Raw genomic sequence first — 27273 nt, 5'->3', positions numbered from 1 at the left:
CTGGCACATTCTGGACCCCTCAATCATTCTTCCACTTAGGAGCAGTAGGGACACTTCACTACTTTAGGGGAGCAACACTGAGCCAGGCAGGGAGCCTGCCAGTCCCAAACCAACCAGATTATACATCGGATTTTCTATGAAGATTAGAAATAATAGTTTATAACAGCTTTCCAATTGGCACAGGGCCAGATAACACAGCTTTTATTATAGAATGAATTGAAATAAGCTTTCAAAAATTGGTTTTAGTTGTTGAATCAGTACCCTGGGCAGTTTTTTAAAATCCTTATTTGCAGAGTACATCCTTGCTTTAATTAAATAAAATCTACAGCTATGTCCCCAGTGTCATCAACTTCAGAACTCACAAATTAATCAGATTTGAAACTGTCAGTATGATGGGCCATCATCTAGGAACACCTCAGAGCTGTGGAAGAAAATGATAGTTACAGTAAAACTCCAATAGTCCGGCATCCAATAGTCCAGCACTCCTGATAGTCTGGCATCAAAATGGCAAGAGCCTAGTGAGTGAGCTTCGGCAAAAAATGAGTCACAAGGTAACAGCGACAGCAGGTGAACTGAACAAAAAGGGTAAAAAAGTATTTAAAAAACTAAAGCATTACAGTATACTGTATACAGTATGTACAATAAAAAGGGTTAAGAACACTTTATATACAGTATATAATGTATACAATATATATATAACCATCTTATAGTACCTCCTGATAGTCCAGCATATTTGATAATCCGGCACCACCTAGGTCCCATAGGTTCCGGATTATCGGAAGTCTACTGTATTATAAAGTACCCTAAGCATACCTTGCTCTCTACAGAAAAGAGAAAGGAAGTCCCCATTTCAAACACTTTACAATTCACATTAAAACAGGATATGAGAAGGCATGTCAAACATTGGAAAGATGAGGAAAGAAGGACGACAAGATGTATGCCCAGTAAAAATGTGACTGCTTACTTAGTATTTACACACATATATGGAGACTAATTATTAGTCTGTTTTAATGATATTATAATTAAAAGGCAGCAAGGGTTTGCCAGACACATGGAAAGTTTTAAGGAGAAACTTGAAGGAAATCAGTAGGTAACAGAGTGGGTAATTAAAGGAGTCCCAAACATAGATGGCAACATCAAAGAGGACAAGACAAAATATAGCTGGTGAATATAACAGGGTCCACTACCAAGTGCCATTTTATTTTCCCTTTTCACTCATGCTCCTTAATGCCATAAATACTTCTGTTCTATAAAAATCCTCCTTCCTGTGTTCTGGTTTATGAGCATTAAGTAAACTCAAAATAAAGTCTCTTCAGTTTCAATTTCACAATGGGCACAGCCATTCCTCCTTGAGGTCAATTTGTCTTTATTCAAGAGTTCAAACACTCTTCAGTTTCATTTCCAACCTAGCTTTTGCCCTTTCTCTTGATGGGCTGGCTTAGGAGACTGCAACAAAATGCTATAACATTGATGCAAAAAATACGTATTGGAAAAACAGAATCCCAACTATACATACAAAATGACGGGGACTAAATTAGCTATTACGACTCAAGAGTGAGATCTTAGAGACATTGTGGATAATTCTATGGAAACACCCACTCAATATGTAGCAGCAGTCAAAAAGCAAACAGATATTATTGCCTCTGTATAAAGCCATGGTATACCCACATCTTGAATAATGGATACAAATGTGGTCACCTCATCTCAAAAAAGATATATTAGCATTGGAAAAGGTTCAGAAAAGGGCAACAAAAATCACTAGGAGGTTTGTAATGGCTGCCATATGAAGAGAAATTAAAAAAACTGGGACTTTTCAGTCCCAGAAAAGAGGAGAGTAAGAAAAGAGCTTAAAAAAAAAAGGTAACTAAGGGGAGATAAGAAAAAGGTCTATAAAATCATGGCTGGTGTGGAGAAAATGAATAAGGAAAAGTTATTTGCTTGTTCCCATAACATAAGAACGAGGGGTTACCAAATGAAATTAATAGGTAGCAGGTTTAAAACAAACAAAAGGATTTTTTTTTTCTTTACACAATGCACAATCAGCCCATGGAACTCCTTGCCAGAGGTTGTTGTGAAGACCAGGACTTTAACACGGTTCCAAAAAAGAGCTAGATAAATACACTGAAGATAGCCATTGATGGACCTATTAGCCAGGATGGGAAGGAATGTTGTCCCTCGCCTCTATTTGTCAGAAGCTGGGAATGGGCAACAGAGGTGAGATCACTTGATGATTATCTGTTCTGTTCACTCCCTCTGGGGACACCAAGCATCGATCACTGTTGGAAGACAGGATATTGGGCTAGATGGACTTTTGGTATGATCCAGTATGGCTGTTCTTATTGCTCTCCCAGTACTCTTTGCCTGGAGTTTGGCTATTTCCAATGCTGCCTTTCCTATTTTTGCCTTCCTGCCCTTCTTAATCTCTGCAGTGCTTGCAAGCATTTGCCAGCACCAACTTGCAGTCTCTTTTTAAGTCCCCTCATTCACTCCAGGACTGATCTGGGTCACCAGACCACCTCACTCTCTCCACCTAGGCTGATCACTGACCAGCCACCCTGTATTAGCGAAGAAAATAAAGATGTGGAAGCATATCTTGGAGGCAGAACCTTTCAGAAGATTAATTGTCAAGTGTTCACCATATGGTTGGTGCAATACAAGACAAGATATAAAGCCATGTGATGAAATTTAAAACTAAATCACTAAACCATGGCACTTTAAGAAAAGGAGTGACATGGCAACATTAAAACTCACGTGTTTATGTAAGTCTCCATGGAATTTCAACTAGGGATGTAAAATCCTGTTTAATCAGTCAACCGCTTATTGACTGCACCCAAATCCACAACACACAGCTGCAGCCAGGCCAGGCCTGCTGCAGACACAGACTGCTCCAGCCAGGCTGAAACACCCCCACCCGCAGTGTGTTAGGCCTGCCGCAGGTCCCGCCACGGTGGAGCAGCACAGTTGGTGGAGAGCTGCACCAGTCCCGCTTGTTAACTGCAACCAGTAAGCATCACTGGCTCATTTCAACTACTCTTTTTTCGGTCTTAAACTGTTCTGCTTTGCTGGTATGTACTGTAGGGATGTAAAAGCATCAGCCTTAACAGCAAGCTTACCCAGTAACTAGTTAACCTTCAGCTCGGCCTGGCTGGAGCAGCTCTTTCCCATGGTACAGCAGGCCCTGCCTGGCCTGGCTGGAGAACTCCCCCTGAACACAGTGTGGAGGGCTCGGCTCAGCTCGGCTAGAGCTGGAGCAGGCCCCTCCTGTGTCTCACTGTGGGCAAGGGACAGTTACAGCCCAGCTGGGCCCACTGCAACACACCACAGACAGGGGGACCACTCCAGGGTTAACCTGTTAAAAACATAGTATTTCACTGCTTAACTTTTTAACCCAGAATTTACATGCCTAATTTATTGTTCAACAGACAGGGTCTTCCATTGCAAAAGTGACTGCATTTCAATGCCCCTATATTATATATACCACCACACAGAATATAATGAGGCTTAAGGAAACACTTTGAGATCCACAGACAATGTGCGCTCTGGAAGTGCAAAGTAATGCAATTTATACAGGAGAAAAACTACTTAGGAATCAACAATATTCTTAAAGTAGCACAAAACAAATAATACTAGGTGCCTCAAAACTGTGTGAAATTGTTAACTTATTAGCTGCTGAAGACAATGATTTGTGATACTATCAATGCATATGACATTTAAACATCAACAACTAAGAATTTTCCAACTAGCTTATTCATTAAAAGGCAAAAGCATATTTCAATAAATATGCAATTATACAATATGGTCAACTACTATGGTGACCAAAATTTACTCGGGCATGAGTTGGCATTTGAATGTTGATGGAGAAATAAAAAAGTTAACCTTTAATACATCTAGCTTGCTCCCAATGTATGATTTTTTTTTATCAAATTATAGCTGAAAATAAAGTAAAATTACATATTTTTCCCTTTAAATGTTACAAGCAGAAATGAACACAGAGAAAATCAAGAGTGGTACTCACCACTGACACAGTTCTTGCAAATGACCTCTTTAAGATATGTACAGGCTCGCTTGTTTGCTGTTTTCCTTTTGATGAACTGCCATCACTTGTTGGCAGCCTAAAAGCAGGAGTGAAGAACTGAGATAAGAAACCATGATTATGTTTTTAAGTATATTATGTTTAATACACTGCTCAGAGATGCAGTAGGAGGATAGCCTAATGGGATTACCCAGAGATGTTTACTTATTTCATTCTAAACAACCTTTTTTCTGCTATCCCTGTCCTGATAAACTGATTGTCAAACATGAATTATACCCAAATAACTGATGTGAAGAGTAAAATGAGATTACTAAATTCATGTGATTTATGATACAACTCATCTCAGGTTCACTGTACCTTTTTGTGCGCCATATTTTTGGAAGATACCACAGTGATTGGTGTCATTACTTGTAAATTAGTATTCTAATAGGACTATATCTACAGATTTGTTTTCTGCACTACTGGAAAGGAGGCCTGTCCTTCAAACAAGTACTGATGAGATTGTGTTTTCTTTATTGAAAAGTTTTTCTGGTTTGTTTAGGAACACAGAAAAACACAGGACAAGATCTCTGAAGAAACTTCCAAAGATATGCTTTCTTCAGGGTACTTTTGTTGTGAAACAGAATTAAGATGAATAAACACTGGAAACTAGGAATTGGTAGATATGCTCCTATTACACCCAAATTACCATGTTGCCCTATTTTCTATCAGAATGCATTTGATGATCTCGATTCAAGACTACAGAGACATAGCCCCAAAATGTATCTCATAAAAAAATCAAACAACACTAGAAGTGGAAGGGACTTTAAAAGGTCATCAACTCCAGTCCCCTGCACTCACTGTAGGACCAAGCACTATCTAGACCGCTGACAAACATTTATCTCGTCTGCTCTTAAATATCTCCAATGATGGAGATTTCCACAACCTTTCGGCAATTTCTTCCAATATACTCAGTAAAACGGCAATAAGCACAGATGGACTTATCCTCCATGAATTTATCAAATTCTTACTTGAACCTTGTTATAATCTTGGCCTCCTTAACATCATCTAGCAAAGAGTTCTACAGACTGACTGTGCATTCTGTAAAAAAATACTTCTTTGTGTTCATTTACAAACTTGTTGCCTATTGGGGTAGAAAAATGTCCAGAAAGGTGTAATTCATTCCAAATGGAATTGTACCACTTCATGCTCACAGAAATCTCCTCCATCAAGAAAATAACATTAACATCAATACAGAAACCACTGATGGAAAAAATATCTGAGTAAATCAATACTTCAAGAACAGTTTTCATACAGTTCTGCATAACATGAAATATCACCGAATCACAAGAAAGAAAAATCACTTTTCCAGGGCAATCAGAATATTTTATGAAGCCTACAGCATGAAATACTCAGGAGCACATCAACAGGAAAAAACATTTGAGAAAATAAACTCTTATCCCCTACACACAAACATTGTCCAACACCTCTCCTGGTGTCTTTATAAACAACCACTTTGTGATGTCCTACCATATTAAATGACACTGATATTGTTCACGCTCAGCTGATTCCATTTTAGACTTCTTTCAACCACAAGCTCATAACAAAGAAGAGAACCTACACATCACTTACATATGCACCTACTATGGATGCCAAAGCAGCTCACATGCCATTGTCTATATTACAATGCTGAAATGGAAATGTCAGCAATGGGAGGACAGCACCACGTGGTTCATACCATTGAGTAGCAGCTGTATGCAGTCACTCAGCTAGTTAAATCAACTTGGCAGCAATGTGATTTGTCTAGGTGGTTTTTTCACCTGAGTATACTGGGAAATTTGGGGAGACACAAGATTGCTATAATTTTTGTTGATTCTGACACGTATGCAACCTATACTGCAGAACAAACACTTGCTGGGTAGGAATTCAGCCATGCTCTGCATAGCTCGACTTTAGCATTTGAGGCCCCAAGTTCTATGAAACTTGGTTATATGTGATGTGAGCAGGGAGGGTTACCCATAGAGCTCCAGCTTCTATCTGGCAAATATTTACTGATTCAAAAAAAGGACTTGAGTCTGAAGACACTGAGTCTTTATAACAACATATCATTAAAGAGCCTGAAGTTGCTGTAGCTCCGTAAATACTGCCAATATTAGATGAACGTCATACACGATGGTATGCCTGGTCTCCAACATTCAAGTTCTGGGATCAATTTATCCAAGTGATGCTGATACTACTTCTAAATGTCTGTGCAGAGCAAGAGGGTGTTTGGAAACTTCATCTGCGCAAGGCATGATATGCTACATACTTCTTTACAGCAAACATGCCCTACTATCCCAAGTGGATACCAACTTACATTCCTGCAATGTTGAATTGCCCTGAAAGCATATGGTGCCTTTGAATATGGGGGAATGTGATGTGCCTCAGATTCTGGTTCTTTCCGTGGACTGACACCCCAGCCAGATCATAGCATTCCCTGATACAGGAAGTAATTCAGGAAGAAATCCTCTGCACAGGGACTAGCTGCTCAGTCAGCAACTCCGTGATTGCCACAAACAACTGTGGGGACTTATGAAAGGGCTTTGTCATGTCTAAATAAAAAGCTACGGCTCTCCTAACATGGTTCTAGCGTGTGTAAAGCCTGTTCTTTGCCAGAAGCATGAGGCTTGAGGTAAAAAACTGAGAGAAAAATGTCCTGAGACACCTGAAACTGAGACACCACCTTCAGCAGGAAGGTGAGGTGGGGGGCGTAACCTAACTACATCCTGGAAAAAAAAATAGTAAGAGGTGGTTATGAGGTAAGGGCCCTTAATTCAGACGTACGTCTGGCTGCCGTGATAGCCACCAAGAATGACACCTTCCAGGATATGTGTAGCAGCAAACAAGATTGCAAGAGGCTCGAAAGCGGGTTCTGAGAGTCTGGAAAGGACCCGGTTAAGGTCTCACTGAAGGACGGACTGATGGACATGTGGGTAAAGCCTGTCCAACCCCTTCAGAAACTAATGGACCATAGGGTCTGCAAAGAGGGTTTTACCCCAGGAGCCCTGGTAAAAACCAGAAATAGTCGCCAGATGGACCCTAACTGATGAAGAAAGCCCCTGGACCCTGAGATTCAGGAGACAGTCCAGGATCCTGGGTGTCCATAGAAGAGATCCCCTTCTGGGTAGCCCAGACAGAGAAATGCTTCCATTTAGCTAGGTAAGTAGCCCTTGTGGAAAGTTTCCTACTTCCCAGCAGGATCTCCTGCACCCGCTCCAAGCTTTGCAGGTAAATACTTGCCTCGATACACAGATCCCAGAGCCAGAGAGCTTCCAAGCACAGGGGAGAGGAACGAGCACTGCTCTGCCTGTTTATATAGAGGACCGTCACTGTAGTTGTGGACAGAATAAGGACCATCTTGCCCCTGAGGTGGGGGAGGAAGGCCTGGAATGCCAGGCAAACTGCCCACAGCTCCCTCACATTGATATGCAGGGACAGTTCTGCATGGGACCACATATCTTGAGTCCTCATGTCGCTAACATGGGCTCCCCAACTAGTGTCAGATGCACCTGTCACCATCCGAAAGGTAGACAGAGGCCTGGAGAATAGAACTCTGGTGCAGACCACAGTGCACCTATTAGAAGGACTGCAATATGAAATTCTGCATAGTAGTTTTTGACCAATAGTCAGTGATAAGACTGCCAAATCATTTAAAACCTTCAACCTGTCAGAAAAATGAAGTATTTTAGAGGGAAGACCATCATTCACAAAATGAATAGCTGAACTAAGAATAAATTACTGCAAACATTTTAATGCAAAAATCTCAGTACTTAGTACATCATAACAACCTTTTAAAACCAGGTGGAAATAACTTTTGGTATAACTCATACTTTCCCCAATATCTTTTCAAATATACCTTAATTTCCCCACAAATTTTCAAACATCAGCTTCCTAACTCAGTAAAATAGTCTCATCATGCACTGTAGGCTTATTTTTACAGCACTTCTGTTTACAAGGACAATTCCACAACCTGACTACAAAATTAATCAAAATATTACCTGTATAGTAACTGAGGAATCTGTCCTGCATTAACATCTGTACCATTATTTGATTTCTTGGAACTCTTAAACTGGAAAACAACGCTGAAAGAAAAAAAATATTTATTCAAATGCTATTAGGCTGTTTCTTTCATACAAATATATAAGGCAGACAGAAATAAATTACCCATCATCTGTTGTAATAGAAGCCTGTCCATGAGATCCACAGTCACTGCTAGGGCCTGACACTCGTGCCCAAGCTACATACCACCAACCAGCTTGCAAGAGAACTGGTTCATCAAACATCATTGCATATTTTTCTCTGAAAAGTAAACATTGAAAAAAAAATTGAATTTGAAAATTAAACCAAGACATTCATCAACTTGAAAAAAAAGTAAATAATCTAAATCCAAATGCACCACAAGGATGACAGCAATATTATATATCTGCCTATTTCCACTCTCAACTTTACACTATTTTGAATTGTGGTAATAGGGTGTGGGGTGCTATTGTGCTGGATAGGCTAACGAATGAAATTAGTTCAACTAAACACAGTATATTAATTGCATTAATGCATAGTAAATACCATGGGCCATGCACAGTTTTACAAAAACTTTACAGCATTTCAGGGGAAAATTCTTTTTATAAAGAATGTCATGGGGTATGTCTAGACTGCATCCCTCTGTCAGCAGAGGATACAGATTAGGCAGGTTGACATTGCAAATGAAGCGGGGATTTAAATATCCCGTGCTTAATTTGCATTAAAATGGCTGCCATTTTTGCCGACTCAGGACTTTGTCAGCAAAAAGCAGCAGTCTAGAGGGGGATCTGTCAAGAAAGAAAGCCTTTTTTGGCAGATCCCTTCTGTCTCCTGCAAGGAGGTTTACAGAATCTGTTGTTCTCCTAGTGCTCCAGAACAAGGGAATAAAAGGCAGTTAAGGTTGGTGCCTCTCCAGTTCCTCCTCTTACCAGAAATCCAATAGGATCTGAATCAGAGGGAAAGGAGCATAGGTAGCGGAATACAGGTATGGACCAAACATCTCAAAGACCTCTAGCTACTGTAAAATAAGAAACCTCAATTTCTTCAAATGCAGGTCTGTTTGTGCGTGCAATGCATGGGTGACAAACAAGATTCCAAACTGGAAGTGTGTGTCAGGCAGTGGGTCTGCCTTGAGTGCTCCCATTTCATTTAATTAATATCAACTAAAAATGCAATTTTCAAGGTCAGGTGGGGCACAAAGCACAATGACAAAGATTCAAATGGGGCTGTACTAAGTGTTGGCAGCACTAACATGGGAAACAGAGCTGATGGAAAGGCCCTTACCTAAATTCCCTCTAAATCGTGTGGCCACATGGCCACCTATTAGGGCAGGAAGAAGCACTTCTCCCCACTAGCCCCAGCATGAACCTGCCTCAGCAAGGAGAGGCACCTCCAAGCCCAAGCAGAGATTTGCCATAGCCAGGGGAGTGGCAACCCTGCATCAACCCAGCCCGGGATGAACCTGTCACACCCAGGGGACGGGCGCTCCTCTGGCCCCCACCCAGACTAGCCTGGATCAGTCATAGCCATGGAGTGGTATCCCTCCCCTGGAGCTGCCACAGCTGTTAAAATGTAACTCTCACTTTCCCCCAAGCTGCTGCAGTGTCCCTCACATCCCAACCTCTGCTCAGGTCCCAAGCCCCCTCCCACACCCAGAATCCTTCCTCCTTGGTCATATCCTAAAACCCACATGCCAAGCCAGAGCCCTCACTCCCCCTACATACACACAATCCAACCCTCTTCCCCAGCCCTGATCTCCTACCACATTCCAAAACCCTTGGCCCCACTCCCCTTTACACACTGTCCATATGAGGAATGAATTTTGTTATATGCACCAACATGGACATGATGTGTCACACATCACCTCCATACTGGAGCATATAAAATTAATTCCAAATGGACATAAAATATTAGAGGGAACGCTGGTGCTGACTAGGCCCTCCATGAACCTAAATGTAGTGTTGAGTAAAAATAGAGCAACCATTTACTGGAGAATAAAGGCACTACATGCTACAAAATGCAAACAAAGAGCTAATGGAGAGATCAATACAGGCAGTCCCCAGGTTACGTACAAGACAGGGACTGTAGGTTTGTTCTTAAGTTGAATCTGTATGTAAGTCGGAACTGGCGTCCAGATTCAGCCGCTGCTGAAACTGATCAGTTTCAACAGCGGCTGAATCTGGACGCCAGTTCTGACTTACATACAGATTCAACTTAAGAACCCCAGGCATCCCCAAGTCAGCTGCTGCTGAAACTCATCAGCAGCTGATTCCAGGAAGCCCGGGACAGGGGCTTTCTGTAGTCAGCCACTGGTCAGTTTCAGCAGCGGCTGACTTGGGGACACCTGGGGCAGAGCAGCTGGGGTGCTGCTGGGTTGGTCCAGTGGCGCCCAGAGCGGCGCTATGGGACCAACCGGCAGTGCCCCAGCTGCTGTACCACAGGCGCCCGGAGCAAAGCCGCAGAGCACGGGGGCAGTGGGACAGCCCAGACGCGCCGTGGCTATCCTGCTGCCCTCGGGCTCCGTGGCTTTGCTCTGCTTTGCTCCCCGTCCCCCTGGTCTGCCAAGGCTCACTCGCTCCTAAATGGGACTGGGGAGGGATGTCTTATGAACAAACTTGGACAGGGATCTGTCTGTGTGATCTACTTTCCTGGGAAGCCCTAAATGAGGAGTCCTTGGGCTTAGCAGCAGTAGCACCTCTAAGATGAGAAAGCAAGAGAGAGAACCAGAAATAATTTTTTGGAACAGGACAGTATGAGTGACTAACACAGAAAGAGACCTGTAACCTTGTTAAGCCAACTTTGGTCTCTTGTATGAATGATGAATCTAAGCAGCAGGGGAGTATAAACATGTAACGGCTAAAAAATTCAGCAGTTACACGTTTACAAAAACAAACAATTTTTAACATCCCTTGTGGCATTATCTCACAGGTTAGATAGCTAGCTACTTCAACAGACTTTGAATTATATTCAAGCTCTAGATAACTAAATTGACCTGCGAGAAAGGTAGTCAAGCCAGTTATTTAGACCCAGATCCCCATAAAGTAAAGCAAAACCTACTGAGTCAATATCAATCGAAACACAAAACTGGGTTCATCAGCCGCCCCCCCCCCCCCTCCCAAAAAAAAAAAATCCAAAGAACATTTTAACATTAAATTTATGGACAAAAACTTAACTCTCCTGCCTGTTGTGAAGTGAAAAATACTGGCAGGATAACTGACAGCCACTACATTTGGAAAGTATTTAGGAATTGGTAGCTCCCGTCTTACTTGAAGAATATAATGTAAGATTAATTATCCGTTAGACAATCTCATGATCTTGATTTGATTTTTTTAGTTCTGAATGACCGTTTTGTTTCTTAAATGGGAGGTGAGTTGTTTTAAATCTTTGCAGTACTTCAATAACCCAAGTACATATTATCGTAAAGAATCTTGCCTAAATCAGAAATGTCATGAAAGGCCACAGCATCTACAAACTAATTTTAAGAGAAGTTGTTTTTCATTCACATTGTCAATAAGCAAGGCAGTAAAAGAAGTTGAACATATCACTAGATATCTGGTCACTCCAGAATCCAGATTTAAAGGTACAGATGTGACTTTCTGGAAGGTCAATTTTGTTACAGAAAAATATCATTCCTAGTTCCTTAACATATTTGTAATTCATCCCATCTCCTAATTTCATCTATATTGGTATTTCATTAAATAACGTTCCTTTTTCCCCACTCCCAAAATGGGTCAAAGAACAACACAATGTCTTTCCTTTGCTAATCGAACAATATTAGTCAATTCTGAGAAACATACCACTAATACATTCCACATTGAGACCTTCCAGTACATATGTAAAGATTTCCCTTTTGCCACAACTCTCTCAAACATTCCTTCAATTTCTCATTTGGTATCTCAGTCTCCCTACAATACTTGAATCAGGTTTTTTTTTTTTTTAATTTTTTGGTTGCTTTTTTCACTATTATCTTTCTTTTTTGTTAAAGATAATAAATGTAGCACTACACCTTAGAGACTTTAATTACAGATTACTTTTGCATACCTTCAAAATGTTTAAAATGCATGTCAAAACAAAACTAGCACGGCAGTAAGCCTCTTCAGAGAATGTAAAGAAAATAATTTACCTAGCAGCACAATCATATGCCAAGACATCAGTTTCAGCAAGAAGGTCCCCATCAGTCTCATGATCTCCCCCATCTGGACCCAATTCAAACAACTGCAAAAATAAATGAAAATATTTTCCATTTTTATAAATTTCATGCTACCATTCTCATTTGCTTGCCATTCTTTCTTACCTCTCCTTCCCAGACACACTACTGAATAGGGTACCACTATTACTAAATATAGAAAAGAACAGGTATTTACAGTACCTGAAGTCCTTAGAGTATGCATCTCTCTGCATCCTAGGGATGTAATAGTGTAGCTGATTAACCATTAAGCAAAAGCTTATAGGTTAGTGCTATAGGCTACACACATTCCCCCACTCCCGCTTACCAGTAAATTTTTTTAGCAGGCGAGCCAGCAGCCCGGCTCAGTTCCAGTTTGCGTCAGGTCCCTGAGCTCAGCTCCGCCCCAGACAGGGGCCGTTGCGACCCTACGCTGCTGCCTCTGTATTACAGGCAGCAGTGCGGAGTGGCAGGGGGATCCTCGGCAGGGGACTGGAGCGCACTAGCTGCTGGCTCCACCTCCACCGGGGACTATAGAATAGTCAAGTAACCGATAAGAGTTCATGAGGTTAACTGACTATTCAATTGACCGATATTTAACATCCTCAATGCATCCCACTAAGTGACAGGCAGTCAAATTTCTTATAAAAAAAGGTGAGATTGAGAAGTTTTATCTGTCAATAACTGATTATTAGAACAGTTCCTGGCTTTTAATTTTACTGTCAAATCAAGGGCACAGTGTTTAACAGAGGTGAGAAATTTACTCCAAAGCAGCTGTTTTTTACATATCAGTTATGGGGATATTTCTGAAACATGCAGAAGAAGCAATCTGAGTGCTTGCTGAACAAAACTCTAATGTTTGGTAGACGGGCTATACCATCCCTGTGACAGATTCATCTGGAAGTACAATCTGTCCTCTGCAATTTGATGTTATGTTTGGACACTCCTGAAGTGATATGGGGGCAGAGAGACAACATCTGGAGAAAATCTAGTATTGCGTCTGCCAATGAGAAGCTATCAGAATCAGTGTAGCTGCATCCTGCATGATTTTCCCTATAACTGAGGGTGCCAAGGGCATCAACAGAAATGCATATAACACCTTAACAGCACGGTATGAAAAAAGCATCTTGCATAGATCCTGGACTCATGCCCCCACACAGCCATGGGGAAAACTTTGCATTCACTTTGATGGCAATTAATTCTGTGATAATATTCTCCATTGCTGAAACACCAATGTCAAGACAGAGATCTTCAGAGACCATTCATTATTGGTGACATATTGACTGATAAGAAAGACTGCTAACTTGCTGGACCCTGGAGGACAAACAATTGTAGTAATCTATTAAAGCATCCATGTTCATTTCCTGTTTGCCTCTTAGTTATGAACAGATAGCCTTTATACACTGCACATCCGTTGTATATAAGAATCTTCATGAGAAAATATTTTATATTTGAGAGGAATGCTTTGGATACTAACTTAATTGCCTTAAGTTCCAGGACATTATAGAATCTCAGAGGGTCTTCTGAGACCACATTTAACGCACTTAATTGGTATAAAGTGGCTCCTGTAACATCTGTGCTAGTTGTCTTTATAGAGGGATACACATACAAGGGTTTCCCTTTTCGAGAATCCACCAGTTTTAGTGATAAAAAGATAAGAGCCAGGACTACACAATGTGCATGCACTTGTGTTTGGGTTGACGCAAACCTTAGATATCCCCGCAAGAGATGTAAATGATGTTTGAATAGTAGTGAAAATAAGTGAAAAAAGCAACATATAACCTAAAAATCTGAGACTGGCTTATTTGGAGATGTTGTACTGTGGTGGGTGGATTTATTTGGAATTTCTCTTACAGGAGATGTATATTTGCCATTTTGGAGGTGATTAAGATTCCTATGAATTCCACTGTCTAAGATGGTTGGAGTGACAATTTATTGTAGTTTCAGGCCCAGCTCTTTGAACAGACTGAGGATGGTGTTCAGACCATAGTGATATCCTGTTGCTTCTGATTAGTCAATCATCTAGATATAGACACAAATGCTGTTTTCCTCCCCTCTTAGATAGCTACAGCAAGTCAACGTTTAATGCTCTCTGTGCTGTTGCTCTCTATGTTGTGGCTGTACTTTGTATTGATAATGAATAGGCTTTATTGTATTTATGCCATCAATACAACCCATGGGTAAGAGAGATTGAAATGTGGAAAAAATGCTTTTTGGAGGAAGCCAAAAGCTATGAACCAGTATTGTGCCAGTAGAGAACGATGATAGAAAGTAACACTGCCATCCTGAATCTGACAAAGAATATATGTATTTGTTAAGTCCTCTGAGGCTGAAGATAGAATGAAGATGGGGTATCATACACAGCTTTTCTTCTGGGTTAAAAATATCACGAATAAAACCTTTTTCCCTCGTGTTGAGAGGGAACAGGTTCCGCCCCTCTTATTTGGAGATGTTGTACGTCTCGACGTAGGTGCAGTTCATGAGCGGTGTCCCTAAGGACAGTAGGTATGGGGGTTTGGGAAGAAAGGGAACAGTAGAGCCTGAGCAGATGACTTCTAAGGTCCATCTGTTGGATGTTACTGATATCCATTGGTTGTAGAAAGGGGAAAGCCGATCCACAAAAAGTGTGGTGCTAGTATCCAGAGTTGTAACTGATCAGAGGTCTTCGAGGCCCTCAACCAAATTTTCAAGATTTGTTTATTGGGAACTAGTGGGTCGATTGTCGATCTAGATGGTTGCCATCAACAATGTGGCCTCTGTCTTCAACTCTGCTGTTGCGGCTGCTCATAGTCACGGAGATGTGTATGGGAAGTAATAGTTTGAGTAACTCAAAGACCTACAAAGCAGGACAAATGGTTTGTGCTTTTTTGCTTTTGTACAATGGTAAGTTCTTTTAAACAAGTTTTTGCTTTTGTTTGTTTTTCCTCCCTCAGAAATGCCACAGCTTTTTTGTTTTGTTCTGTGCTGATTTCAATTAATGTATCAATTTAAATAAAAATGGAATGTGCTAGTACTTAACAGAATTGTGTTTGACATTTTAAAGCTTGTTTAGTTAGACAGTGACCTGCATAAACCAATTATTTAGGTTTTAACTTTCGGTAGTCTGATGGCAGTGTTTTCAATAACATTGCAGTGAGCTTATAGAAAAAAATAAGCATCACCCATCCCCAATTATGACAATCTGTTGCTACTCAACTTTAAAGTTTCTAAGCGCTTAAACTGTAATGTTTAAGAGAAGAGTATCCCAAAATATCACCTCTGAAAATATTTATGAATATTCCTTTCATAATGAAGGATACAAAACGCATTCAATGAACAAAGTTTACCATCAATTCACCCACCACCAATGAAGAGCCCCAAAAGTTAATAGAAATGCTACTTAGGAAATTTAAGACAAGTGATAAAGCATTTACAAGACTTTAGTGCTTATACCCCTGTTCTGGAAAAATCTGCATGGGATTTTAAAGTTGAGTGGTCATACCTCTACCATATTACCATCATCATGAGTCACTGAATCAATATTGCCTCAGTGGGGAACCTAATTCATATACTTTGTGGAGGTTGTTTCTTTTTGATGGATATCTTTTATAACTGTAGACCAGGGCTCTTTCCATCCCATTAGTGAAATCATAAAACAACTGTATTACTTATAAATTGCATTTCTAAAGCCATTATCTTAAAACTGTAGGTATTGAAAGAGATCATATCTTACCTTTATCTTAGCAGTGTATTCACCCCTACCTCCAAAAAGGCCAAGACCACCAAGTAAAATGTCAGTATCGGCATAGAAACGGATAGCTTCCACTGAATGGGCTGAATAACCCCAACCTCCTCCATGACCTACAAGGAACAAATTATTATAGATCAATATAGAATCAGATTTATGGAATGAAAGTCTGTAACAAAATTATACTGAGTACATACTTTCAAATCTGTTAACAATACTATAATCTTCCTTGGAATAAACTTTCATTACTGCTTGAGTCTCCTCCTCTGTATTTGCTACACCCATTTTTAAGTCCTGCATAGCCGCCAATGTATCGAGACAACCTGAAAGAAAATTAAAAGAAATATTCAATTTCTATAACTGGAAACCACAATCAATGGAATTGTGATGAAAAGCTGAATGCTCCTAAAGAAAAAAAGATAGCAGAAGAACTATCAAATTGTCTCTCCCGCACATAAGCATACTGTAGCAGAAGAAAAGGATGTTACTCACCTTGTGCACTAACAATGGTTTTTCAAGGTGTCCCCCTAGAGGTGCTCTACTGTAGGTGCATGTGCACCTCTGCACCTCTAATCAGAGATTTTTGGTAGCAGTGTCTGTTGAGCCCGTGTACTACATTGAGGGTGATGCTGAGAAACTCCAGTCGCTGTACTGGGGTTAGTGCTCTAATTCAATGAGGAAAACTTTGGAGAATAACCTGTGTGGAGCGGTCTGTACTAATAAACATCCTGCCCAAAGGTAAACTGTAGGAAATCTCATACTAGAGCTAGAATAATAGCTGCTTGTGTGACCGTCTTGAACATCTGTGTCTTCTGTATTTGTTTAATGCCCTTAGATGTAGACTGGGACTCCAACAACTCTCTATTTTTAAGATCAGGAAATAATGTGAGTAAACCCCCTTGTTCCTGAGTTGTACCAGGACTATTTCAATGGAATAACAAATGATATTTCCTGATTAAATAGATTCTCACAAGAAAAGTCCCTGAAGGGAAAAGGGGAAGTAGGTTTGGAGTGAGGAAGGGACATTAACTGAATGGCATAACTCTTTGAAATAATCCCCAGGACCCATCTATCAGAGATGACAATTGCTATGAAATAGGGCCAGGTGACTTCTGAACAGGTGTGAAGATGGCAGCTGATGTTGCAAGCTCTCGACCACTGCATGAACAGTGCTTAGAAAAGGTGACTTGAGGCACAGCGGATTGGGATGCAGACTACTTCCACTTTTGATCCCTGGACCAAAATTACATTTTAACTTGTAACAGTGCTGATCTGGTAGATAGCGTATGACTTTTCTACCATATAATATAGGGAGCATATTGTGGCCAGGAATCCAGGACTGGGGAGAAGAATCTGTTTTCTCTGTGAAATAATTTGGGCCCTTCAAACTGAAAGTCTTCTACAATTCTTTGGGCAGTCCAGAAAGGTGTAGTCAAGAAGCCCACCTCAGTACCACTGTCATGAAGACTGGGCAGGCAGTGATATCAGCTACATACAGAGCTGTCTCTAGCACCAATCTTGTTATTAACTGATCCTCTTTAAGGATGGCCTGAAATTGCTACTTGTGTGTCTCAAGTAAATATTCCAGAAACGCTCTGAGTTTCCCATAATTACTAAAATCATATTTGGCCCTAACACATTAACCACATCCACCACAATGGAAGTCAGTCACTGTGATGGATGCAGGGTTTTCGCTCTGTTGCTGTGACTGACTTATGGTAGGATCTATAATCACCTCACTGATTGGGAGGGCAATTCTGGATGTGGAGGTGGTATGCAGATAATCTGCATATCTCCTAACCTATGATGTGTATCTGTCACCTCCTGTAGGGAACCTTAAGTTCATCTGCCACCCTTTGGCAAGATCCTGAAAGCTTCCAGATCATAACCTAATGATGGGAGGGAGGAGAGGAGAGGTTAGAGGAGGCCTCATTTGGTAGAGAAAAGGCAAAGTTTGCTGGAGAGGTAGCTTCCCCTTTAAACCCTTCTTCCTGTTCTGAAAAAGCTTCCTCTGCATCTGGCTCAAAGGGTCTGGACAGCCACGCTGTAGGAGACCATGTGGTAGATTCTCACTGAGGCACATGGGTTGGCTGAGACACAGGTGTGTATATTGTCCAAGGATTGGAATAAGGCAATGGAGTGGCCATGGATGATTGGGTTACCCCAGGTGTTCCATACCATGATTATGGGTTGGCTCAATGGAAATGGGGAAGATCTTTGTATTCTGACAAAAGGTTACGACTTCCTTCTAGCTAGACTTGTCAGACTTGTGACTAAGGTACTGGCAGTACACAACCAAGTACCAAGAGCAATTGTGTGTGCCTGGATATGCTCAGTACCAGGGCCCTGGTACAATGTAATGGGGATTGCGGGTATTCCCCACTCATCAGGTCTCCTGGGTACCATAGTTCATGGAGTACCATAGGCTAACTCAGTACCACAAAGCAGTGTCCACAGATACCAGAGCTCATGTGTTACCATGAGCTCACATGATACCGCAGAGGCATATTTGTGGTACACTGCCATAACTGACAAATGTCAAAGGCAGGAAAAATTGCCTTTGTGATGTGTTAACCACTTGATATCCTTATTCAAGCCTAGGTAGATACTAACCAATTTGTAAATGATCAGACACAGTGAGTGTGTCTGGCTCTTATAGGAACTGCTTGGGCTAAAAATGTTCCCTTCTAGCAATGCAGAAGATCCATCTGTTTTACTCCTCCTCTTCTCTTCTTTTTTTAAATCAGAAAAATGAAAAACCTAGTTTTCTAAACATGGGGGAACAGGGGATGATGTTCTCCCAGACAAGACAGGAAACAAACTAAATTTTTATTTCTCTTTCTTTCACTTTTTTTTTAATCCCAATGAGGCAAAAAAAGTAAACACAAACTATTAGGGAGAACAAAAAAACTAAACAGTTACTAATAATGCTAAGGATGAAGGTAAAGGACAATTGCTCTCTCCCTGGGAAGCCAAAAGCAGTTGAGAAAGACGTGAAGGGCTTTCACCAGCACAGTATTACATAGCCTGGAGGCAGACCAGGAGGGAGGAGAAGAGGCTCAATGTACCCTGCTATGAAAAAAGCCGGGCCCAGCGGGTAGTGATCAACAGCTCAATGTCGGGATGGTGGTCGGTTTCTAGCAGAGTGCCCCCAGGTTCAGTTCTAGGACCGGTTTTGTTCCATATCTTTATTAATGACCTGGATGAGGGGATGGATTGCACCCTCAGCAAGTTCGCGGATGACACTAAGCTTGGGGGAGGGGTAGATACGCTTGAGGGCAGAGATAGGGTCCAGAGTGACTTAGACAAATTGGAGGATTGGACCACAAGAAATCTGATGAGGTTCAACAACGACAAGTGCAGAGTCCTGCACTTAGGACGGAAGAGTCCCAAACATGGTTACAGGCTGGGGACCAACCAGCTAAGTAGTAGTTCTGCAGAAAAGGACCTGGGGGTTATAGTGGATGAGAAGCTGGATATGAGTCAACAGTGTGCCCTTGTAGCCAAGAAGGCTAATAGCATATTAGATTGCATTAAGAGGAGCATGGCCAGCAGATCCAGAGATGTTGTTATTCCCCTTTATTTGGCGCTGGTGAGGCCACAGCTGGAGTATTGTGTCCAGTTCTGGCCCCCCACTACAAAAAGGATGTGGACGCACTGGAGAAGGTCCAGCGGAGGGCAACCAAAATGATTAGGGGGTTGGAGCATATGACCTATGAGGAGAGGCTGAGGGAGTTGGGTCTGTTTAGTCTGCAGAAGTGAAGAGTGAGGGGGGATTTGATAGTAGCCTTCAACTTCCTGAAGGGAGGTTCCAAAGAGGATGGAGAAACGCTGTTCTCAGTAGTGACGGATGGCAGAACAAGGAGCAATGGTCTCAAGCTGAGGTGGGAGAGGTCCAGGTTGGATATTAGGAAAAACTACTTCACTAGGAGGGTAGCGAAGCACTAAAATGGGTTACCTAGGGAAGTAGTGGAGTCTCCATCCCTAGAGGTGTTTAAGTCTCGGCTTGACAAAGCCGTAGCCAGATTGATCTAATTGAGATTGGTCCTGCCTAGAGCAGGGGGCTAGACTCGATGACCTTCTGAGGTCTCTTCCAGCTCTATGGTTCTATGATCTCTGATTAACGGCTCCACATATACCTACAAGTGGAGCACTCACAGGGACATTATTTGAAGAACAAAACTTCACCTTCAATTATGCTTGGAGAAGTCACTATGGTAACACAAAGCCATAATTACCGTTGAAGACAAATCCTTTTACTAAGAATTGATTCTCAATAAACTAAGAAATGTTTGACTAAATCTGTTATATAGGCAATGGCATCAACACCCGCCTTACATACACATTATTCCTTTGGCATCAGGCTTTATATACTTAAAATAATGAAGAGCTAAAGCAAAAGTTTCTAACCTGACTTTCAGTCTGTACATATTCTTATCAAATGATTCAAGATTCAACAGTAAGATCGGGATGGAGAAACTACATATAGAAAACAGATCAGTTATCTAGCATCCTCTAGCTGAAGTTAAGGATAACTTTTTACACCTGAATTCATGTGAGGGAATTTTTGCTTAGAAATAGAGCTGGCTAGAATTATTCTGCCACAATTAAGTTTTCACAACATGTTCATGTGCTAAAGTGTACTTTTCCAGGGTCAACAGCTCCACAGCTGTAGTCTTGCGTCTGGGGGCGGAGTGGGGGGTGTTGCTCAGTTCCTTACTCCTTGGCAAAGAGCCTCCTACCTCTTCAGACAGGTCTCTAAAAGTATGTTTACACAGCAACTGCAAGTCAGTTTCCGAGGCTGGGCATGCAGACTCATGCTTCACAGTTTTTAGCAAGCATACTATCAAAAGCAGTATGGACATTCCGCGTTGTCTGGAGCTTGGGCTTTAAGTCCACACAAGACACAGGCTTGAGAACCCAAGGTTCAGCCTGAATTTTTATGTCCACATCACTATTTTGAGCACAGTCACTCAAATCCTACCAAAACAAATCTGTCTGTCTAGGCTGTGAGAGTCACTCAAATATAGTTAGATATACCATCAGGGTTGAAAGGCTCTGTCAATCCCCAGAACACAGGCTGGAGCCAGCTGATATGCTCTTGAAGTTCCGTGGTAAGGAAGCCTACCAGCCTCCGGAATTGCTTGGGATTGACAGGCTCTCAATCCTTAGGTGGAGAATTCAAACAAAAGCAAATTTGGAAATATAAAAACTGCTCCAAAACCCCTCAATTCCAGTCAGCTGTACACTCAACTAGATTTAGCCTACCATCTTTCTCCATAAAGATCAAAGTGCAGGTTTGATTAACTTTTCACAACAGGAACACCTTTTCTTGATGTTTTAGGTATACACAGACAAACTTCCTCAGGATGTGTTTGCAATCCAAAAGTTGCAGCATGATTTAACAGGAGCCAGAAGGTGCATGGACGGGGTGGGGTGCAGCTGCTCCCTGGGGCAGCAGGGACCATGCTGGCCAGTCAGCAGCTGTTCCCCAGGGCTGGGGCACTTGCTGCCATCCTGTGGTCATTTGGGAATACAACAGTCTCTGCTATCACAGCCCTCTCTTTCTAGTTGATGAGAAACAATCGTATTCTATGCACATCCCATGTCCTGGCACTACCAGGATTCTGAAATGCATTTACCCACCTGACCAAAGAAGCCTTTAATTATGTACTTCCTTTAGACAGGTGACTAAAATAGGCAAATGATACACCTTTCATTTGTGCCAATTTTTCCCTTAGAATGGGCTGACTTTGGACAAAACAGAGATAGTATAATAGCATAGTATGTTACAATATATGCAATTACAGAAACTGCAGGGCGGGAATGGACCTCAAGAGGTCATTTAGTCCAGCCCCCAATATGGAGGCAGGATAACATATTGCCATACCATCCATTATGCTGTTTAACATTTTCTTACAAACTTGCAGTAACAGATTTCACACTCCCCTTGTAAGCCTTTTCAAGTATTTAACTATCCTTACAGTTAACAAGATGTTCCTAATATCTAACTTAAAATCTCCCTAGTCACCAATTAAATTCATTACTTTGTATCTGTCTTCAGTTCCACTTTATTGCAGCATTTAACATATTTGAAGACTTGAGGTCCCTCCTCACTCTTCCTTTCTCAAAACTAAAAATGACCTTTGTTTAACCTCTCCTTAGACCAGAAAAGGGCTCCCATGACTAATTGACACTTTACAGGAAAGCATAAGATTACAGAAAAAAGTGTTAAGTGATGATGTTCTAGAAACCACATGGCAAAAGACTGGAAAATATGCTGCAATTCGCACATTAATAGCACAAGATACTTAAGAGCAACATTTTTGGGGATTCCTTAACCATCTCAAGTTGCTACAGTAATTTATTAATACAGATATTAATGAGAATAAGAATATGTATAAGGAAATAAGGGGTACAGGCTTACATGTATGAGTCTTAGTAGGTGCTATCATAACTCAGGATAAAAGGTGTGCTTTGAGGGGGTATGCATGGGAAGGTGATAGAATGACAATCACTGGCAGTGATAATGAGAAGGACAAAATCATGACAAAATCTGTCTCAAACAGAAGATATGAGAGATGCCAATCAGAGCTGAACAAACTGCACATTCTGTATCTATGGTTGTATTTCATCATTTGTGGCACTGCTGTCTGCTTAGTGGATTTGTTAATAAAAGGACTTGAACATCAGCTGAGGTCAAAGTCTCTTATGTGCTCCTAGTGGTTTCAAACTTAAAGATAATCCTGTGTGTGATTTTCACCCTGCTAATCCCGATATTGTAGTCACCACTTAAACTGATAACCAAGGTCGCTAATATTCAGCCAATCAATACAAACATAGTAGGGATGTTAGCGTGAAATTGAATAGTTGTGTAACTTCATCAAATATTAGCTATTATGGGATTATTTGATGGTCTCCGTGGGTGGGACCGCAGCCAATGCACTCCAGCCCCACTGGTGTGAAAACCAGTTCCCTACGCAGACTGGCTCCACCTGCACCCTGCTCGCCTGTCACCTGAGCTCCCTGCGGACAGAGGCTGCTTCATGGTAGCCCCTGTCTGAAGAGTGTCAGAGTTCCCCACAGGCAAAGGTTGCTGAGGCTCACAACAAACAAAGGCTGTTCCGCAGCAGCCTCCCCGACATCCCGTCCACACTGCTGCCTCTGCAGCAGCGGGGGGAAGGGGGGGCAGGGAAGATGGCTCTGGTCATTTTGGGGAGCCTTAAAAGCCAGCTCCTCACAGGCTCCTGCCTCCCCAACCCCTTGCTGTCTCTGATACAGTTGTGTGTAGTCAACAGAATTAACTGATAAGCCTAAGTTTATCAGTTAATCATGTAGTCTACACGTTGACACCCCTAAAACCATGGGCAGTTGGTGATGGCACTGCTGAAGGAGCCAAGCCCCCAACCCCACCTCCACACAGTGCAGACTCTCCAGTCCCAGGGATGGAGAAGAGCAGAGGGTGAGTGGCATGGCCCCAACTGCCCCAGCCCAGGAGGGTGCACCGCATGGCCTGGCCCAGCCCTGCCCTGCATCTCCAGCCACAGAGCATGGGGAGGGCATATGCTGGGAGCCTCAACATTGCCCAAGAAAACCTACTGGAGTGTGAGAGTGGGGGGGAGGGGGAGGCGATGCCTGGCAGTTTGGGAAGGCAGAGCCTTCCCCCGCCTTACATACCAGATGTCCACACCTAAAACATATTACTCCAGAAAGTAATAAGGCTACAGTTGTACACCTTTGTTTAATGAAGGCAAACCACTCCTTCAGAAGACTGACGAACAGAAACTCTCGTATCAGTTTTAGATCTGATACTAACAAATAGGGAGGAACTGGTTGAGAATTTGAATCTGGAAGGCAGCTTGGGTGAAAGTGATCATGAAATCATAGAGTTCACAATTCTAAGGAAGGATAAAAGGGAGAACAGCAAAATAGAGACAATGGATTTCAGGAAGGTAGATTTTGGTAAGCTCAGAGAGCTGATAGGTAAGGTCCCATGGGAATCAAGACTGAGGGGAAAAACAACTGAGGAGAGTTGGCAATTTTTCAAAGGGACATCGTCAAGGGCCCAAAAGCAAGCTTTCCGAGGTGTCAGAAAGATAGAAAATACGGAAAAAGACCGCCTTGGCTTAACCACGAAATCTTGCATGATCTAAAAATAAAAAAGGAGTCATATAAAAAATGGAAAGTAGGACAAATTATAAAGGATGAATATAGGCAAACAGCACAGGAATGCAGGGGTATGATTAGAAAGGCAAAGGCACAGAATGAGCTCAAACTAGCTATGGGAATAAAGGGAAACAAGAAGACTTTTTATAAATACATTAGAAGCAAGAGGAAGACCAAGGAGAGGGTAGGCCCACTGGTTAAAAATCACCTAGAAAAGTTAGATGACTTCAAGTCACCAGGGCCTGATCAAATGCATCCAGGAATACTCAAGGAGCTGATAGAAGAGGTATCTGAGCCTCTAGCTGTCATCTTTGGAAAATCATGGGAGACAGGAGAGATTGGAAAAGGGCAAATATAGTGCCCATCTATAAAAAGGAAAATAAGAACAACCCAGGAAACTACAGACCCGTTAGTTTAACTTCTGTGCCAGGGAAGATAATGGAGCAAGTAATTAAGGAAACCATCTGTAAACACTTGGAAAGTGGCAAGGTGATAGGGAACAGCCAGCATGGATTTGTAAAGAACAAAACATGTCAAATCAATCTGATAGCTTTCTTTAATAGGATAACGAGTCTTGTGGATAAGGGAGAAGTGGTGTATGTGGTATATTTAGACTTTAGTAAGGAGTTTGATACGGTCTCACATGATATTCTTATCAATAAACTAGGCAAATACAACTTAGATGGGGCTACTATAAGGCGGGTGCATAACTGGCTGGATAACCGTACTCAGAGAGTAGTTATTAATGGTTCACAATCCTTCTGGAAAGGCATAACAAGCGGGGTTCCACAGGGGTCTGTTTTGGGACTGGCTCTGTTCAATATCTTCATCAACGATTTAGATATTGGTATAGAAAGTACACTTACTAAGTTTGCAGATACTATCAAGCTGGGAGGGGTTGCGACTACTCTGGAGGATAGTGTCATTCAAAATGACCTGGACAAATTGGAGAAATGGTCTGAGGTAAATAGGATGAAGTTTAATACAGACAAATGCAAAGTGCTCCACTTAGGAAAGAACAATCAGTTTCATACATACAGCATGGGAAGTGACTGTCTGGGAAGGAGTATGGCAGAAAGGGATCTAGGGGTTATAATGGACCACAAGTTGAATATGAGTCAGCAGTGTGATGCCGTTGCAAAGAAAGCAAACATGATTCTGGGATGCATTAACAGGTGTGTTGTGAGCAAGACACGAAAAGTCATTCTTCCGCTCTACTCTGTGCTGGTTAGGCCTCAATTGGAGTATTGTGTTCAGTTCTGGGCACTGAATTTCAAGAAAGATTGGAGAGGGTCCAGAGAAGAGCAACGAGAATGAGTAAAGGTCTAGAGAACATGATCTATGAGGGAAGGCTGAAGGAATTAGGTTTGTTTAGTTTAGAAAAGAGAAGATTGAGGGGGGACATGATAGCACTTTTCAGATATCTAAAAAGGCGTCATAAGGAGGAGGGAGCAAACTTGTTCATCTTGGCCTCTGGGGATAGAACAAGAAGCAATGGGCTTAAACTGCAGCAAGGGAGGTTTAGGTTGGACATTAGGAAAAAGTTCCTAACTGTCAGGGTAGTTAAACTGGAATAATTGCCCAGGGAGGTTGTAGCATTTCCATCTGTGGAGATATTTAAGAGTAGGTTAGATAAATGTCTAGCAGGGATGGTCTAGACAGCATTTGGTCCTGCCATGAGGGCAGGGGACTGGACTCGATGACCTCTCGAGGTCCTTTCCAGTCCTAGTGTTCTATGATTCTATGACCAGTTCATGCCTCAGCTTTGCTTTTTGCCTTTGATTGGTTCCAACACCTTGATGGGGGAAGGAAACCCAACACAAGAATTTAGAAATTGAGAAATAAGGAACAAATGAGACACTAGGAAAACATATGAGAAACTCTGTACTACATGGGAAATATATAAAGCAGTCAAACAGGTGAATATGAATACAGGAGAGAGCTAAAAACTATGCAACATCTTCTGACAGTTGGGGGTAGACATCTAACAATCTGTCAAGTGCACAAAACCAATACTCCTTGGAGCACCCTGAAAGTACTGGAGCTGTTCCCAGGTTAGATACAGAAGACAATACATCTCAGAGAGTATCAGTAGAAGGATTAGTCTGGAGAACATTTTTCATAAAATCATAGGTTTTTAAGGCCAGAAGGAAGAGTTAAAATCATACAGCTGAAGTAACAAACTTATTGAACCTCTGAGTCACATACCATAAAATTAATATACTCGAGAGCTGGGTACATCTGCTGCTGTTTGGGGCTTCTGTCTGCAGCAGGGTGGTGAGCTTGAGGCTTCTGCTCCATTGGAAATGCCTGCCAAGGCTCAAGACCTCAGTAGGCATGGCTCAAAGAGCTGAAGCCCTGAATTCCCCTCCTCGCCAGTCTGTTCTGCAGAGAAGGTGTGTGGGGGGAGGAAGAGGGAGGAGAGGCGCGGGGGAGATAGCAAGCTCCAGGAGCTGCCCTTTAAGAAAGGCATAAATGGCAATCCCACAATTTAGTCTGACCTGCATAACTCAAGCCACAAAAATTCACCTAGTAATTCCAGCTTCATACCTATACCTTTTGGTTAAGGTGGAGTATATTTTTAGAAACAAATCCAATCCTTATTTAAAACTTTCAAGTGATAGCAAACAAAAAGATCCCTATTAAGTTGTTCAAATGGATATCCCCACTGTTAAAAATGTGCACTTTATTTTCAGCTTGAATTTGTCTAGCTGGACATTGTTATACTTTTTGTTTGCCAGATTACAGAGCCTTCTATGAAAAGGAATTTTTTTTTTAACCTGCGAACTTTCATTTTAAGGCACTCCATATCAAACAGTTGTCGGTAAACATACAGCAGTACATGAGATGGGATATGTAACACTCACTCACACGCTTTGCATTTATATGTAGAGTTGTCATCCCTCTGAAATCTGCAATACCATCCCATGATGGTCATTTTTACCCTTGGATCTTAAAGGTATTTCTGAAGAGCCCCCGGGCAGAGTGGAGTGGGTTTCCTGTCTTAGGAGGTTGCAATAAATAACTTTTATTCTATATTGTGTAAAGTTTTCAATAAGCATTTCCAAGACTAGGGATGCAAAAAGTTAGTTAAAAGACAACTGTGTAACCGCTGAAAATCTTGGTGGTTGTATGGTTACACATGCT

At 41.7% G+C, this 27273-nt stretch overlaps 1 protein-coding gene across 17 annotated transcripts in view; it reads right to left on the bottom strand.

Moving 5' to 3' along the window:
* MYCBP2 (MYC binding protein 2) overlaps positions 1 to 27273 on the bottom strand; it is a 368898-nt gene that overhangs the window by 213183 nt on the left and 128442 nt on the right. For all 17 annotated transcript variants that reach the window (XM_075918843.1, XM_075918845.1, XM_075918849.1 and 14 more), the window contains 6 exons: positions 16158 to 16283; positions 15946 to 16073; positions 12192 to 12283; positions 8216 to 8350; positions 8050 to 8133; positions 4016 to 4112 (listed from right to left, as the gene is read on the bottom strand). In XM_075918843.1, the coding sequence (XP_075774958.1) occupies positions 4016 to 4112; positions 8050 to 8133; positions 8216 to 8350; positions 12192 to 12283; positions 15946 to 16073; positions 16158 to 16283 (662 nt within the window). The remainder of the gene's footprint in view (positions 1 to 4015; positions 4113 to 8049; positions 8134 to 8215; positions 8351 to 12191; positions 12284 to 15945; positions 16074 to 16157; positions 16284 to 27273) is intronic.

The sequence above is a fragment of the Pelodiscus sinensis genome, chromosome 1, assembly GCF_049634645.1.
Source record: "Pelodiscus sinensis isolate JC-2024 chromosome 1, ASM4963464v1, whole genome shotgun sequence".
Lineage (NCBI taxonomy): Eukaryota > Metazoa > Chordata > Testudines > Trionychidae > Pelodiscus > Pelodiscus sinensis.
This window is presented reverse-complemented; position numbering and strand designations above follow the sequence as displayed.